The sequence below is a fragment of the Helobdella robusta genome (assembly GCF_000326865.2).
Source record: "Helobdella robusta unplaced genomic scaffold HELROscaffold_27, whole genome shotgun sequence".
Lineage (NCBI taxonomy): Eukaryota > Metazoa > Annelida > Clitellata > Rhynchobdellida > Glossiphoniidae > Helobdella > Helobdella robusta.
This window is the reverse complement of record NW_008704392.1, coordinates 1,743,525-1,760,133: the sequence shown is the minus strand read 5'-3', so window position 1 is coordinate 1,760,133 and position 16,609 is coordinate 1,743,525. Positions and strand designations below refer to the sequence as shown.

The window sequence follows — 16,609 nt, the reverse complement described above, 5'->3', positions numbered from 1 at the left end:
GACTGAAATATGCCCGCTGCTGTCCAATCATCATCATTTTCGAAATAATTTTTAATCATATGAAAGCCAGCCAGCGTTAGAATTTGCTGTTTCTTTTAAATGTTCCTTATTGATGTTAATGTCGGAGTTTAAATTCATTGATGTAAAAACCGAAGGAATGAGTAGTTTTGTCTGTCTTTCTCTTTTTCTTTCATTCATTCTTCTCTCTCTCTCTCTCTTTTTTTTTTCCCCCCTCTTTCTCTCTCCCTGGATGTTTGACAAAACCAGTTCCTCTCTCTCTTTCCCCATATATACAATATTCTATTCTGACATTGCCTAGGGCTTCATTCATTCTCATGAATATTTATCTCCTCTTTCAATCTCTCTCACATTATTTCTTTTTTTTCAAACATATTTTAAAAAAATAAATAAAAAATAATTTGTGATTTCCGAAAAAGATAATTAATAATGATATAAAATTATTGCCTAATAAGAGAAAAAAACAGAATAAAAGAATAAAATATTGTAGATATACCATTACCTACAAAAATTTTCATCCATCTTAATCTTACCCACACGAAAATTTTCAAATTGATTTTTAATTTGAATTAAAAAGTGAGAATTCTTTCAACTATTCAAACCACCCGACAATTCAAATAAAAAAAATTTTATTGCCTAATGAATCTGCTTAAGATTGATCATAAATAAATAAACACAGGAGAACGGCATTAAAGCACATAAAATAATGATATCTAATACGAAATGCGTTTTTTCAAGCACATCTGCAACGCAAACACACAGACACACACACAAACACACACACACACAATAAAAAGCATGTATAAAACCCATATATACATGATGTATAGTATCTAATATCAAGACCATACATACATACATATTATAACTAAATTACAAAGTTAGATTGAAATTATCATATCATCCATTGTTTAAATTATTAGCTCAGGGTTGGACAAACTACGGCCGCATGCTATTTAAGTGCATATGCGGCCCTTCAAAGGTAAAATAATTCTCAATGCGGCCTTCACAGCAAAATTTTGCTCACCCCTATATTAGTTAAAAGTTTTATTTTTTTTTAATAAATTGATAAGGACTAAAATACTAGAAAAGAAGAGGATGATAATTGTTTGCCCAGAAGTATACAGATCCTAGAATAGGTCGAATCAGGAGGTTTATTTGGGATAGGACTCCAAATTTAAGGAGTCTTTGAAATTGAAGAAATCCCAAAAAAGTCAGTCATAAATTTGGGTAGGGGAACCTCTGGCTGTACACTCCCATGCTATCTGATCCAAGCGTCAAATGGCTCATACAAGCTCTGCATGTATAATATAAACACGTTGCTTAACCTTAGATAAATGTCATTTAATAAGTTTAATGAGTTAAATATGCGTTGGGGCTGGCTGGATAGGTTTGATATAAATGGAGAAGGAAAAATTAAAAATTAGTTGGGGATTGTAAAAAAAACGCTGTGTGTGTGTGTGAATGACAATAGGGGGAAGATCGATTTTACTGTGTGAATGACTGTTTTGAATTGAGGAGAAGGTTATCTGTTTTCTGTTTTATATTTGAGATTCAATGGAGATTGTTTATTATTATTATTATTATTCTGCTTCTTATTATTATTATTATTGTTATTATTTTTTATTCATCTATTTCCTCTTCACCTAATCATTATAATTTTTAGTTGGAATTGTTTTCAAAAGTATCTTATTCATAAGTGGGAGCTTGAATTTGCAATGGGCTTACTTCAAAATTTAATAAAAAGACGCGCCAAATTTAACTTATTTACTTAATTTTGTGCTTTATTGTCGTCTTGAATACTTTCTCTCTTCTCACTCCCTTACTCTCTCTCTCTCTCTTTCTCTCTTTCTCACTCCCTCTCTCTCTCTCTCCACGCACACCTACACAAATACATCTAAGTTTCTCTAATACTTGTGTTATACCTTATTTTAGCAGTAATGGCAGTAGTAGTAGCAGCAGCAGTAACCTGTACCGGTTCTAGGCACAGGCAAGAGAGGATTTTACTGAATTATTGAAAGCTTTTGCATCTGAAAAAAGTAGGAAAGTAAACATCTTTCACTAAGCCAAGTTAAAATATGCCCATTTTGTATGTATTTGGCTTGCTTTTTGTGTTTGTACTGTTTGGATTTAATGTTCTGCAAATATTCGATTCTGTGCGTTACTCTTAGTTATACTATAATGTATTTTTTAAATATATTAGCGCTTTTTAGTTAGGACTGCAAACTGGGATCTTGCCTCTGGCGGCAAAATACCTAGAGCTGGCAGTGGCAACAGCAGTAGTAGTAGTAGCAGCAGCAGCAGTAGTAGCAGCAGCAGTAGTAGTAGTAGCAGCAGCAGTATTTCTCAACTTCGATCCTCTTGAGAATGAAATGTGATTAATGAATATGTAAAGGTAAGAATCAGTTTCACCTAACGTCACATATACATTCATTAATATATACTTTTGTACGTATAATAATACGTAATAATGAAAACTATTTATTAATTCTGATTTTATATTAATATAAATTATAAAGACATTAAAATTACACATATTTGCGATATTTATTACGGAAATTTTTTCATTCCTATATGAACATACGTACATGGCGACAGAGATATATTGTTAAACTGTATCATTTAAATTTTAAAATTGATGAAATATTATTTGGTTAATTGGTTTTATTATGTACCAGGGTTGGATTTTACGTCTTTACTCTCTTCTTTTGTGCGCCAATCCCATCAAAAGTAATACAAAATTACAAATTTTTTACATCGTAGCGTTTGTATATTTGATTTTAAAGTGATTAACTGAATATTTATACGAAATAAGTGTAAAAATTGATTAAATAAATCAACAAATGTTATTAAATGAAATATTATTTAGGGTGTAGTCATGGAGGGTAGATTGGATTTTTTTGAAAAATATTTTTTTTTTCCTAGGGCTCTAGTTAAATTTATCGGTTACGATTTTTGACAATTTTGTCCATGAATACTAAAATGTACTGGTTTTAATAGAAAAATTTAATTAAGAGATTTGAAATAAATCGAAATGTAGGTCGTACATTTAAAAAAAACCCAAATTTTTAATTTGACCACTGTGTGAATTAATTATTAAATTATATTACAATATTATTAATACAGAATAAATTAATTAGACAGAATTACAGCATAATAAATTTATTTATGATGTTAAAATAATTTTTTAGATGATATCCGCTTACCAGCTTCTATAATTCATCAATGGAAGCAACAAGGATATTTCCATGAAGAGACTGGCAGGGTCCGGTTTAATTGCTCAGCAAACGGAGTGCCAAAACCTAGGTTCATGTAGATTTTATTGTTTGTTGTAGTTCGCCATTAGTGTATTAATAAAAAAATAATAACAACAATAATAATAATTATTATTATTATAATTAAAAATTAATTATTTGGTAGATATGAACTCTATCAAGACGGCATCCAAATAAATTCATCCAATTCATCTGGTGACTTTGAAATCGTTGGCGTAAATAGTGCATACCACTGCATCGCCAGAAATGAATTCGGTGCTTCGATGACACAAAAGACGAACTTAACGAAAGCTGTCAAAGTTTTGTTCCACCGGCCGGATATCACTAACCCTACAACGGTGCAATTTCAGACTTCAAGTTTTATGCGGGAATGCAAACCTATTGAGACCCCTATCGTACCGAGCCCCACATATAGATGGTTCGCCGGTGTGAATGAAAATGAGTTGAAAGAAACCAGTTGGTTGCAGTTTGGTGAAGGTAAGTTAAACTACTAACTAGAATAATAATTATTAATTGCAATTAATTTTATTCTCAACTGAACGTAAAGATTACAAACTTTTAAAGAAAAAAAAATTACGCAGATGGAGCGATCCACATGGCGAATTTGAGAGATTTCCCTTGGAAGCATACAATCAAATGTTCTGCTAGAAATACTTTTCTTAGTCTAGAGGCAAATTCTTCTAAAACACAAATTATATTAGGGAATGGTATGTTGACATTTAATTTTTGTTGTACTTGCTGAATTTATAGGTGAACATAAATTGTAGAAACTATTTAAGCTTGTGAAACATAAAAAAAAGCTTTATTGCATAAAATTACGCCAAAAATTCTTATTTTCACTTTATTATCAATTCAACATTTGATTTGAGGACTTTAGCGGGAAGTTTCCTTTTCATATAAAACCGCATATCATCTTTTACATTCCTTCGTTTAGTCATTTGTTCGTTCATTAATCAATCGTTCGTTCGTTCGTTCGTTCCTTCATTCATTCATTCATTCATTCATTCATTCATTCATTCATTCATTCATTCATTCATTCATTCATTCATTCATTCATTCATTTATTCATTCATTCATTCATCCATTCATTCATTCATCCATTCATTCATGCTTTATTTCAATTTTGTTTTATTTTTTTTGTTCATTTAGATACCTGCTTATTCTTCATTCATCTTTGGTAGACAGACGTACCTAATTGTAGACAGTCGACAATTTGCTCTTTAATAAAAAAAAAATATATAATAGGAAAACTGTAGGCAGTGATAATTTTGAAATTGCACTTAATAAATACAAAAACAAAAAAATTGTTCGTAGAAACGGCTCTGATGCGTTTTCGGCCGGCATTTATGACCGGTTCTGGCAGGCAGAATGGTGGTCAGGTGCTCGCTAATGCTGGCGAAATCATCACGTTGAAATGCCTCTTTTCGGGATAGTGAGTGTTCCCTCGTTATATTTAGAAAAAATTAATGAATAATAATAAAAAATATTATTATTATTTCTAAAATTATATTTGATATTGTTAATATTATTAATGAAATTAATCCCCCAGTCCAACCCCAACTGTAACATGGTTAAAAGACAACGCCGAACTGCCGGACGGTGAATGGATTGAGGAATTAGGAGGCACCCAAATAAAAAATGTAGCCAATCTGACTAAGGGTCATGCTGGTCGGTACATGTGTCAGGGTTTTAGTGCTGGGAGCCCTTCTGCTGTTTATGCTTTCGATCTTATTGTCATTAGTTAGTTGGTTTTTGCCAGAAAAGCAATTATTGATGAAAATCACAGCATATTACCATAATAACTAATTTTGTTGGTTATTTTAACTGGCAATTTGGTAATTTGATTGAGATTTATCAACGACGGTGTAATTATTTACGTTAATTATATTTATTCATAATTAAATAATAATTTACACTAACTGTGCCAATCAAAAAGCAATGACGTCACCCACTTAGCTCCTCCTACCTTCGCCAGTGAGCTCCATAGACCGCACAATGTGAACGCAACTGAGGGGCAGACGATATCATTTAACTGCTCGACAGATGTCATACCGGACACCAGAACCTGGTTTCGAAACGCAGAGCAATTTAATTGTGGGTCTTGCTCTTTTTTTTTTTGAGGGGGTTTTATCGGCGAAACTTTATTAATTTTAACTTTTTTATTATATTCTGAATAATAAAATCAATTCTTAGCATCTAATCTGCCGAATAAATATTCGCTGAGCGAAGATGGAAACCAACTAACGATATCAGATCTATGCAAAATGTGTGACATCCCTGATTTGGCGGTCGTACAGTGCCAGGTGGGGGCCGATAACGGATATTACGTGACGTATGCATACGCCGAGGGATACGTTAATGTTCTAGGTGCAGTTTAAAGAGTGATTGATAATGAATGAATGAATGAATGAATGGACGGACGAACGAACGAACGAACGAACAAACGAACGAACGAATGAATGAATGATTGAATAAATCAATGAATGGTTGGTTAACTGGTTAGTTAAATGGTTGGTTAGACAGATGGATAGTTGGGTAAAATTAATGAAAAAATCTACAAATGAACAATTAAATAAGCAAGTGAACGAAAAAATGAACAAACAAATGATCAAACAATTTAACAAACGACAGAACGAACAACGATAAACCACAACCAAAGTAATCTAAGAGACGTTGTATGGCAAGCCAATGTAGCGGTAGAGTTCAGCGTGGCATACCTCAACGATGCCTCGACAGATGTCACTGTTCTCTGGTACTTCCGGGAAAATCAAATCCTTCCCGGAAATGATGAAAGGTTGATGATGATGATGATGGTGGTGGTGGTGGAGACGAGGATGATGATAACAACGATGATGACGATTTTGAAGAAACTGATGATGTGGATTGCGATAATATGGTTGTGGTTGGAAAAGATGATGACGATGCTGTTGTTGTGGGTGCTGTTTCTGATTCTGATTTTGATGATAATGATGAAGTATAAACATATGATGATGAAAACGACAGAGATAACTTTAGCATAAATTATGAAAATTAATTTCTTACACTACCCATTCTCAATCTATCTATCTATCTATCTACCTACCCAACCCAGGCTGATAATATCGGCAGATGGCAGGTCCCTACTTATCAACATGACTGGAGAAGTTGATGGTGGCCGGCATAGGTGTGGTTCTTACAGATGCGTGGTAACCAACAAATATTCCACAGATGAGAAAGTCGTATCGCTGAAATATGAAGGTTGTTTGCGAGTGCTATCTTCTTTTGTGTATCGTTGTTTGTGTTGCTAGTGTGTTTTTTTTCGTGTGTGTGTCGTTTGTTGTTATTTTGCTTAACAAAATCACGCACACAACACACATACAACAAACACACATACACACAAATAACACACGCATACAACACACGCATACAACACACGCATACAAACACTCAGAAATCGTACCCCCACCGAGAACCGCTAGTCTTTGGTGGATCTCCCTGATAGTCGTGGGAGTGTTGCTGTTGCTGCTGCTGTTGTTGTTTTTGTTGTTTTGTTGCGGTTGCATTGAGTGTTGCGCCTGTTGGTTGCGATACTGCGCTTGTTGCGTTTGTTGGTTGCGTTGTTCGCCCTGCTGCTGGTTCTGTGCCGACAAGAAAGAAGTTTATTCAGGTTTGTTGCTGTTGTTGATGTTGTTGTTGATGTTGTTGTTGTTGGTGGTGGTGTTGTTGTTGGTGTTGTTGTTGATGTTGTTGTTGTTGATGTTGTTGTTGATGATGTGTACAATTATTTTCTTCATAAGTCACTGGGTGACAACTTGAAAATTCATTACCTTATCATTGGCTTTATTATTATTTATTTATTATTCATTCATTAATTTACTAAAAACTAAACTTGAAAATTCATTACTTTATCGTTGAATTTATTATCATTCATTAATTTACTGAAAATAAATTTAAAAGTAAATTAAAGAATAAATTCGTACTGTCAGTCGAAGAGAAAGAGCAAATGCGGGCCTACAACAGTAGCAGGCAGTTGAGAAGCGTGGATATCAGTGGATTTGCCTCAAGGTATTTAACGAATTAATAAATGAATGATTGAATGAATAAATGAATGATTGAATGAAGAAATGAATGATTGAATGAAGAAATGAATGATTGAATGAAGAAATGAATAATTGAATGAAGAAATGAATGATTGAAAGAAGGAAGAAATGAATGATTGAAAGAAGGAAGAAATGAATGATTGAAAGAAGGAAGAAATGAATGATTGATTGAATAAACAAATGAATGATTGAATGAACAAATGAATGATTGAATGAACAAATGAATGATTGAATAAACAAATGAATGATTGAATGAACAAATGAATGATTGAATGAACAAATGAAAGATTGAATAAACAAATGAATGATTGAATGAACAAATGAATGATTGAATAAACAAATGAATGATTGAATGAACAAATGAATGATTGAATGAACAAATGAAAGATTGAATGAACAAATGAATGATTGAATGAACGAACGAACAAACGAATGAATGATGAATTATGACTGAATGATAAATGAATGAGTTGTAAGATTTATTGTAAAGGAATCTACGTTAAACTTTCCAATAGATGCAACTATTTTATTAAATTTTATCTATAAATGAAACCATCCAACTCAATATAACCGCGGTATAACCACCATTACAGCAACCAGCAAACGAACGGAGACATCAGTAACATTAAGAACAACATTCACAGCAGCAGCAACAACAACAGCTTCTCAAGCAGCTACAACGGCCAGGTCAACCTTGGCCACACAGAGGGAAACAGTCAGACAGTGCTATTGAGACAATCAAACAACAACATCAACACAACAACAACAGCCCATAATGTCATGACCAGCGATGACAACATCCATAGAAATTCATACCAGCGTGAAAGCATCAGCAACATCAACAACACTGACATCAACCAGGCAACAACATCAACAACAAAACAGAGCAACAAAATCTCAATGATTGACGGCTGTAGCGTTGCCTACAACTACAAATACGACCATTACGTTCATCCCACGCTACATGAAACGAACTCAACTAATCTGAACTACCAGAAAAAGACCGACTACAACGACAACTCTAACGACGAGCCGATTTTGAGGCCGCTATTGCGAGCGAGTGGTCATGAAAATTTAAACAGCTTATCAGGAGCCAGTTTTACAAGGAGAATTAGTTCGGTTCGCGGTAGTAGTAGTTACGAAAGGAAAAAATTTGAGATCGTTGATGTGCCTGACGATGGCGACGATTACTACGACGACGACGATGATGCGGCTGGCAGCTGTGGTGCTGGTGGCGGAGCGAGTGGCCTCCAGAGAAATTATAGCAACAGAGTTAAAAGTAGCAGATATGTACACGAATCGTATTCGGAAATTTGATTAGTTGAAGATTGATCAGCTGGTTGATTGATTGAAGATGTTTGATCAGCTGTTGAAATAAATTACATAGACAAAAGTGACTAATTGAATCACATTTCAGGTGCTCATTCGTTAATGCCACGTACCGCCATCATTCCAAATGGGTTTGAATGGGTTTTTTAGGGATAACTTTTACAACTTTATAGAGATTAGATCGTTATTTATTTATTTTTATTATTCTTTATTTATTTTAATATTTCAATTCAAATTTATCAGGTCTAAAAAAGTGCTTCATTTCATAAATGTTTTTTTTTATTTCAATGTACATTTTTTACGTTTTGAATGCAACGCATAATAAATGTAAAACATCGATTTTTTGATGATTAAACAGAAAAATATATAAAAAGAATAAAAATAATTGATGTGATTAATTTATTATAATTTATCTTATATATATATATATATTCTTTGCATGCCATATAGTTCAATAAGATTTATAAAATGATAAAAACGAACAATTAAGCATACATACATACACACATAGATACATACATACATACATACGCACATACACGTACATACATGCACACATACATACATAAAAACAAATAAACATACAAACATACATAATACTACTACTACTGCTAATAAAATAACATTCGGTAAAACTGCAAGTACTTTATTATTACATAATTATTCAGTTTTTAAAAGCAAAAATTTGAATTAAATAGAAATAGGTCATGAGTGATGAACAAAGATAAATAATAAAGTGAACAAAATAAACAAGTGAAAATAATAATAATAAACAGAATAATAATAACAAACACATAATATCCTTTATGGCATGTAATGCTAAAATATATATAAAGGACAGCTTAATATTTATATATAAAATACACTATATATATATATGTGTGTGTGTGCTTGTGTAATCATTTATATGCTCATTAATATATGCAATTGGAAAGCTTAATAAAAAGGAATGAAGTTACAGTCCCTATTATATATATATATATATATATATATATATATATATATATATATGTGTGTGTGTGTGCGCGTGTCTGTGTAAGTTTAAAAAAGACCACAAAACAGCATTAATGCTTCAACTATTTTGATAGAATAAAATGGAGAAAAAACTTCTTTAGAAAAAACCTTGGAACCCTATGTTTTTTTTTAATGTATAAAGTTAATAAATGTTAATAAGTATATATCATTATTATGATGTAAGTTATATACAAACCATACGTACACACACAGACAGACATTCACACGCACATAAAGACACTCTCACACACATGCAACGGACACAAAGGCAATTACTTCAATTACTTATATATAGCTTTTGGATGTTAATTTAGATGTAACTGTAATTAAGTAATTTGAAGATTATCAGATTATAAATAGTACTTTTTGTTGGTGCATTCCATCCCTCTCTCTCTCTCTCTCCCTCTCTCTCTCCCTCTCTCTATATATATGTGTGTGTATGTATGCGTGCGTGTTCGTTATAAACTACAAAATCTATTATCTATATTTATAATCAATCAAACTGCAAATGAAAACTAACTGAAAGATTTTTTTTAAATTCATGAAAATTCTAATATTTACGCATGTCTATCTATCTTTATGTCATAAGATTGTACATACATAAATACATATGGATGATACACACACATATACATATTGTATTGAATTGTATTGTATAGATACATAAACACACACACACACATACATACGTGTACAAACAAACATACAAGCAAACAATACATACATAAGAGCCAACAACTAATAAGGAGCTGAATAAACATTATTAATAAAATAATTAGTATCTAGAGATTTTATTTTTTGTATAATGTATAAATCTTTCTGGAAAGCTCAATTATTAAGCTGAAAAACGCACCCACTCATACATGCATACAAACAAACATACATACATACATACATACAAACATACATACAAACATACATACACACATGTATATAATTTTGTCATGCCATACAAAAGTTTACCAAAACCATTGGTTAATTCTACTACAAATAATTTTTGTATACAAACAGGTAGATAGAAAAATAAATGAATGAATGAATGAATAAAAGAATGAATATATGAATGAATGAGTGAACAAATAACTGAATGAGCGAACGAACGAGTGAAAGCATACACGCAAACAAGGAAAAACGAACACTGAACATGATTGAACTGATTGTCATGATTGAATAATAATTTTTTTCTCATAAAAAAAAAAATAATAAGAAATAATAGATAATATTATAATATAATTTGTAATAATATTAGATACACAAATTATATTTTTTAATCGAAGAAATTAATTTTAATAAATTTTAATCTATCCTCACCAACGCTATATCATATCAATATCATTATATGATATCAAATCATCGGACTATATCATTCATAACCAGATTCATCATCGTCATCGTTATTCATTCCTTACTCAGTTAACAATAAGCAGCCAAGGCACGCATATATTAAAAAGCAATAACACATGAATACAAACAAACAGACAAACATATCTACATACATACATACAAACATACATACATACATACACACACACACACATACAAACATACATACACACACACACACATACAAACGAGCAACAATGTTTAAGTTTAAACATGACATATAAACAACTAATGAATAGACAAAATTTTATAAAATGCGTTATATATATATATATATATATATATATATATATATATATATATATATATATATATTAACTAATTCACAATTAATTTTTGCGCCATTTTTATTTAAAAGTATTTAAGGTTAATAATTAATTTAAGAAAAAATATAATATAAACGGGAAATTATGAACAGTTAATTTCGTTGAAAAATGTTAATAATTTGAGTAAAATAGTGGCCATTATATATATATATATATATATATATATATATATATATATATATATATATATATATATATATATTCAGTAAATCTGTTTGTAAGAAGTTTAATCCCATAAATGCAGCATATTTACATAAACATGTATATATATATATATATATATATATATATATATGTATATATATATATATATATATATATAAACTAAATAGAACAAACATGATGAAGAGTAAGCGCAAGACAATGAAGCATATGAACAAACGCTCATACACGCACATAAACGCATACACACACGCATACATACACACACGCATACACGCACGCACGCATACACACATACTGGTCCCATTATTGCATTTGAACATAGGATGAAGGCACGTATCCTTGTTCCCCCCTGGCATTTTTTACCATCAGCCAGCCGTCTCCCTCGTCTTTCAGGACTGTGAAGACCTCGCCAACCTTAATAGGTAGCGATGAGCCATCGCCCGATCCTTAAATTGTCAATCAATCAATCAATCAATCAATTAACCAATCAATCAACCAACCAACCAACCAACCTACCAATCAATCAATCAATCAATCAATCAATCAATCAGTCAATCAATCAATCAGTCAATCAATCAATCAAATAACTAATATATATAACTAATACAATAATAAACTAATGATAGTTGGATGACTTTTACTACGCTACCAATAGAAAATAATAAATAATAATAAATTCCATCGATAATATAATCTATTTATTAAACTGGCAAATGATAAATGACATCTCATTAGCAATCAGTTAATTGATTGATATTTCTCTTAATTGCCCACATAGCATCATATAATTATATACCCAACTGTATTTAATTATATTATATTATAAACAACATAATTATTTAATACAGAAGTATTTTATATTGATAAATATTATAGCTAAATAGAGGTAATAACCTCTGAATGGTGGTCATGTGTTAGTTAATCAGATGACCAACTCATATAAATTTATGAAGCGATGATACATAAACACAAACATAAGCAGAAACACATGCACGCACACAAACACACGCATACACATAAACACACACATACATATAAACACACACACATACATAAACAAATTAACACACCAAAATAAACACATACAAATAAATAAATGAGCATGGAAAGAGAGAGAGAGAGAAAGAGAGAGAGAGAGAGAGAGAGAGAGAGAGAGAGAGAGAGAGAGAGAGAGAAAAGAAAGAGAGATATATATACAGACTAAGGCAGACTGATAAACAAATTGAAAAATAAAGGAACAGAGGAAAAGAACTTAATACAGAACACAAAACCTTCGTAATCATAGAGGGCACTGCACATTTTGCTATCAACTTCATCGTCATCAGAGAAACTATCCTGGTGTCTGTAGGATGACGACGATGTCGCCGTAGTAGGCGCGTTGCTGCTGCTGTTGTAGCCGCTGTTGGCGCGATTGTTTGTTGTTGACGCTGCTTGTATACTGTTGACGAGGCATTTTTTTTGTTCATCAAAACATTCATTCGTTTATTCGTTCGTTTACATATTCATTCACTCATTTATTCATTCATTCACTCATTCATTCATTCATTATTATAAGAATAATAATAAGAATGATAGAAACCTTGTTGAGGAGACAACGGAGTTCCTATTGGACGACGAGGGAGAATCTTGAAAATCATTTTCTCTCCTCGCCATGGCGGGACTGGCTACTGGAGAGGCGTTACGACACTGGTTCTCAGATAGGTAGGACTGATTTTTTAAGTGGTTGATCGAGGTGGTTTGTTAGTTGGTTGTTGAATGGTTGGTTAGGTGGATGGTTGGTTGAATGGGTAATTGATTGGTTGGTTGGTTGGTAGGTTGAATGGGTGATTGATTGGCTTGTTGGTTGGTTGGTTGAACGGATGATTGATTGGATGGGTGATTGAATAGATGGTTGGATAGATGGGTGATTGATTGAATGGTTTGTTGGTTGAATAAAAGTAATCGACTGATTGACATATTGGATGATTGATTGGCTGTATTGTTGTTTGATCATTCATCTATAAATAAATTGTCAAATACTGCTGAGTTAAATGGTTAGTTGGTTGAATTTTTAATATGGAGAATTGTGTGATTGATCGATTGATTGATTGATTGGCTGACCGAGTCAGAAATGTTAAATCAGATAACATCGAAAGATCAAAATAGAGACCTCGAACTTCTGCAGCTCCTGCTCGAGTTTTGAAATCTTTGCAGAGTTTTCATACAGCTGTTTATCGAGTGAAGCCGGGTCGCCGAGATTTTTGTTGCTCGTGTACACCTCCCGCATTTTGTTCAGCGCGTCCCTAGAGAACGAATGTTACCACAAACATTTCAAATGTACAACAAGGGGTAGCAGTAACGGAATGAAAAGTTATAGCCGTATGACGAGGTATAAAAAAACGAAAACAGTAGAATGACGTGAAGGACCTGTGAAAGAATTTGCCAAATTGAAGACAATATAAAGTAGGCAAATGTAAAAATAAGACAATCTTTACATTGCAGTATCTATGCATCTATCATTACATGGGAGTTTATAGTGAGTGGCGTAGAAATAGTGATTATGTGATATCACCGAATGCCAGTGCTACTACTATACTATGAGTTTATCTTCACTCTTGCTTGTTGAAAGTTTATGAGGTCTGGCCAGATGTATGGAGGTGACGATTCATAGGAATGAGATTTTTAACGCTGAACATATAACGCGCAACAATTATCAAATACTGAAATCAAATTACAATTTAAATAATTTAATTTGAAACAAATTTCTATTAAGAACTACAAAAAATTAAGAAAAAATTGAAAAAAATTGAAAAACCTTTCCTGGGTATCCTTCAAGAGAGCTCCTTTCAAGCTGTCAATCTTACAGAGCAGCTGCTTCCTCTGCTGATTCGGTGGCAGGTGACTGAAATCTTCCTTTGGCTCCTCTACTTGCTGATTGGTTGATAGGATTGATTAGTTGGATGATTGATTCAGTGACTGATTGATTGACTGATTGGTTGGCTAATTAACTGATCACTCAGTGTTTTGTTTGATGATCAACCAAATTACTCCAACTAACAAAAAAATCAGCATGAAAAACGCTAAAAAATTTAAAAAAAAGCAGTACAATGGAGCACCTTAGGACTGAAGATGCCCAACAATCCACCCTGCCTCTTCTTACTCTTACCGGTAACAGTAGATCTGCTACTACTACTGCTATTGTTGTTGGTGTTGAGGCTACTACTGCTGCTGCTGTAGGTCGCTCCCATGTTCCCGAGGTCCTCGAATGGGATGTCGTTGGGAATGCTGAATCCTGTTTTGTACTTGTCGATCACGAGTTTCGAGTCTTCCGACGGGTTGATGCTGTTTGAGGCCGTCTCTATGCCGTCTAGACACCTGTGGTTGTGGTCGGTTGTAGTAATTGTGGTTGTAGTCAGTTGGTGGTTGTAATAATTGTGGTTGTGGTCGATTGGTGGTTGTAGTAATTGTGGTTGTAGTCAGTTGGTGGTTGTAGTAATTGTGGTCGATTGGTGGTTGTAGTCAGTTGGGGGTTGTGGTAATTGTAGTTGTGGCTGGTTGTGGTAAATAGAAATAGATAGACAAACAACCATACTTGCTAATGATGGGCATAACGTTCCTTTCGATCCTGGATGACTTCTCGATGACTTCTTTAATCTTCGTCGTGCGTCTCTCGTCCAGAACTTGTAATTGCTAAGATTTAAGAATTGGATAATAACAAAAACAACAACAACAACAACAATAATAATAATAATAATAATAAAAATATCAATAACAACAACAATAAGAATAAGAAACCAGCCTGAAATATCTCGGGCATCTGAACTTCGTAATGTTCTTGCTGGATTTTTTTGGCGTTCTGAACTTCGAGGGCGTACTCTGATTTGCTGTCATCGCTGGCCTGCTGTTTCGACACCATCACATTGCGCGACTGAGTGAATGAATGAATGAACGAACGAATGAATGAACGAATGAATAAATTTATAAAGGAATGAGTGAATGAATGAGCGTATGATTGATATTCGGATTTGCTAACACCACCGGCTTGTTAAATCAACACCCTACGTCAAATAAATAAATGGATGAATGAACGAACGAATAAATGAATGAAGGAATGGACGGATGGTTGAACTGAAGGCTGGATCGGCAAACGAAAGAATGAATGTGGAATCAAAACAGAAGAACATATATACACGCGTGAATTAATTAATGACTTTATGTTACAGACAAATAATGATAATAATAATGGGAATAATTACTCTCTGCAAATTATTAGAGTATTTATTTTAATAATAATAATAATCATCATCATCATCGTGATAATCATAATAAAAACATCAATAACATTAACAATAATAACAACAACAATAATAACAAGGAAGGTAAGAGTTATTTAAAATGGATAAAACTAACTGGTAAATGAGAGTAATTAATTAATTAAGCTTACAATAATTATGATAATAATAATAAATAATAAATGAAGTAAATAAAAAATAAATAATAATAATAATAATGATTATTGTTAGTGTGTTTAAACAATTATATTAATAATAATTCATAACAACAGAGGTGGTAATCATAATCATCATCACCACCATTATCATCATCATCATCACCACCATCATCTTCTTCTTCTTCCTCATCCTCAACAGCAGAATCGTCATCATCATCTCCATCTTTGCATTCACCATCATCATCGTCATCTTTTTTCTTCTCCCTCATCACCAACCACCGTCATCTTTTTCTTCTTCCTCATCACAATCACCATCAACCGCAGAACCGTCATCATCATCATCATCATCATCATCATCATCATCATCATCATCATCCTCTTTTTCTTCTTCCTCATCACAATCATCATCATCATCACCATCATCATTTTTTTCTTCATCATCACAATCATCATCATCATCAACCGCAGAATCGTCATCATCACAATCATCATCATCATCAACCGCAGAATCGTCATCATCATCATCATCGTCATCGTCATTATCATCATCATCATCCTCATCATCGTCACCGACTTTGTCGACATCAATCT

At 32.7% G+C, this 16,609-nt stretch overlaps 2 protein-coding genes across 2 annotated transcripts; both read left to right on the top strand.

The window, feature by feature from the left end:
- Positions 1 to 3,266: 3,266 nt before the first annotated feature.
- On the top strand, positions 3,267 to 5,413 carry HELRODRAFT_173722 (hypothetical protein; the record flags this gene model as incomplete). The annotated part of the gene is made up of 6 exons (XM_009020326.1): positions 3,267 to 3,283; positions 3,439 to 3,770; positions 3,875 to 4,000; positions 4,608 to 4,725; positions 4,843 to 5,033; positions 5,250 to 5,413. The coding sequence occupies 6 exons, from the start codon at positions 3,267 to 3,269 to the stop codon at positions 5,411 to 5,413; spliced, it is 948 nt and encodes a 315-aa protein (XP_009018574.1).
- HELRODRAFT_192033 (hypothetical protein) lies at positions 5,314 to 8,689 on the top strand (the record flags this gene model as incomplete). Its single annotated transcript, XM_009020325.1, has 7 exons — positions 5,314 to 5,660; positions 5,925 to 6,087; positions 6,385 to 6,530; positions 6,724 to 6,939; positions 7,259 to 7,337; positions 7,966 to 8,087; positions 8,142 to 8,689. Exons 1-7 carry the CDS (start codon positions 5,558 to 5,560, stop codon positions 8,687 to 8,689), a joined length of 1,377 nt encoding a protein of 458 aa, XP_009018573.1. The 5' UTR covers positions 5,314 to 5,557.
- Between the last annotated feature and the right edge of the window lie 7,920 nt (positions 8,690 to 16,609).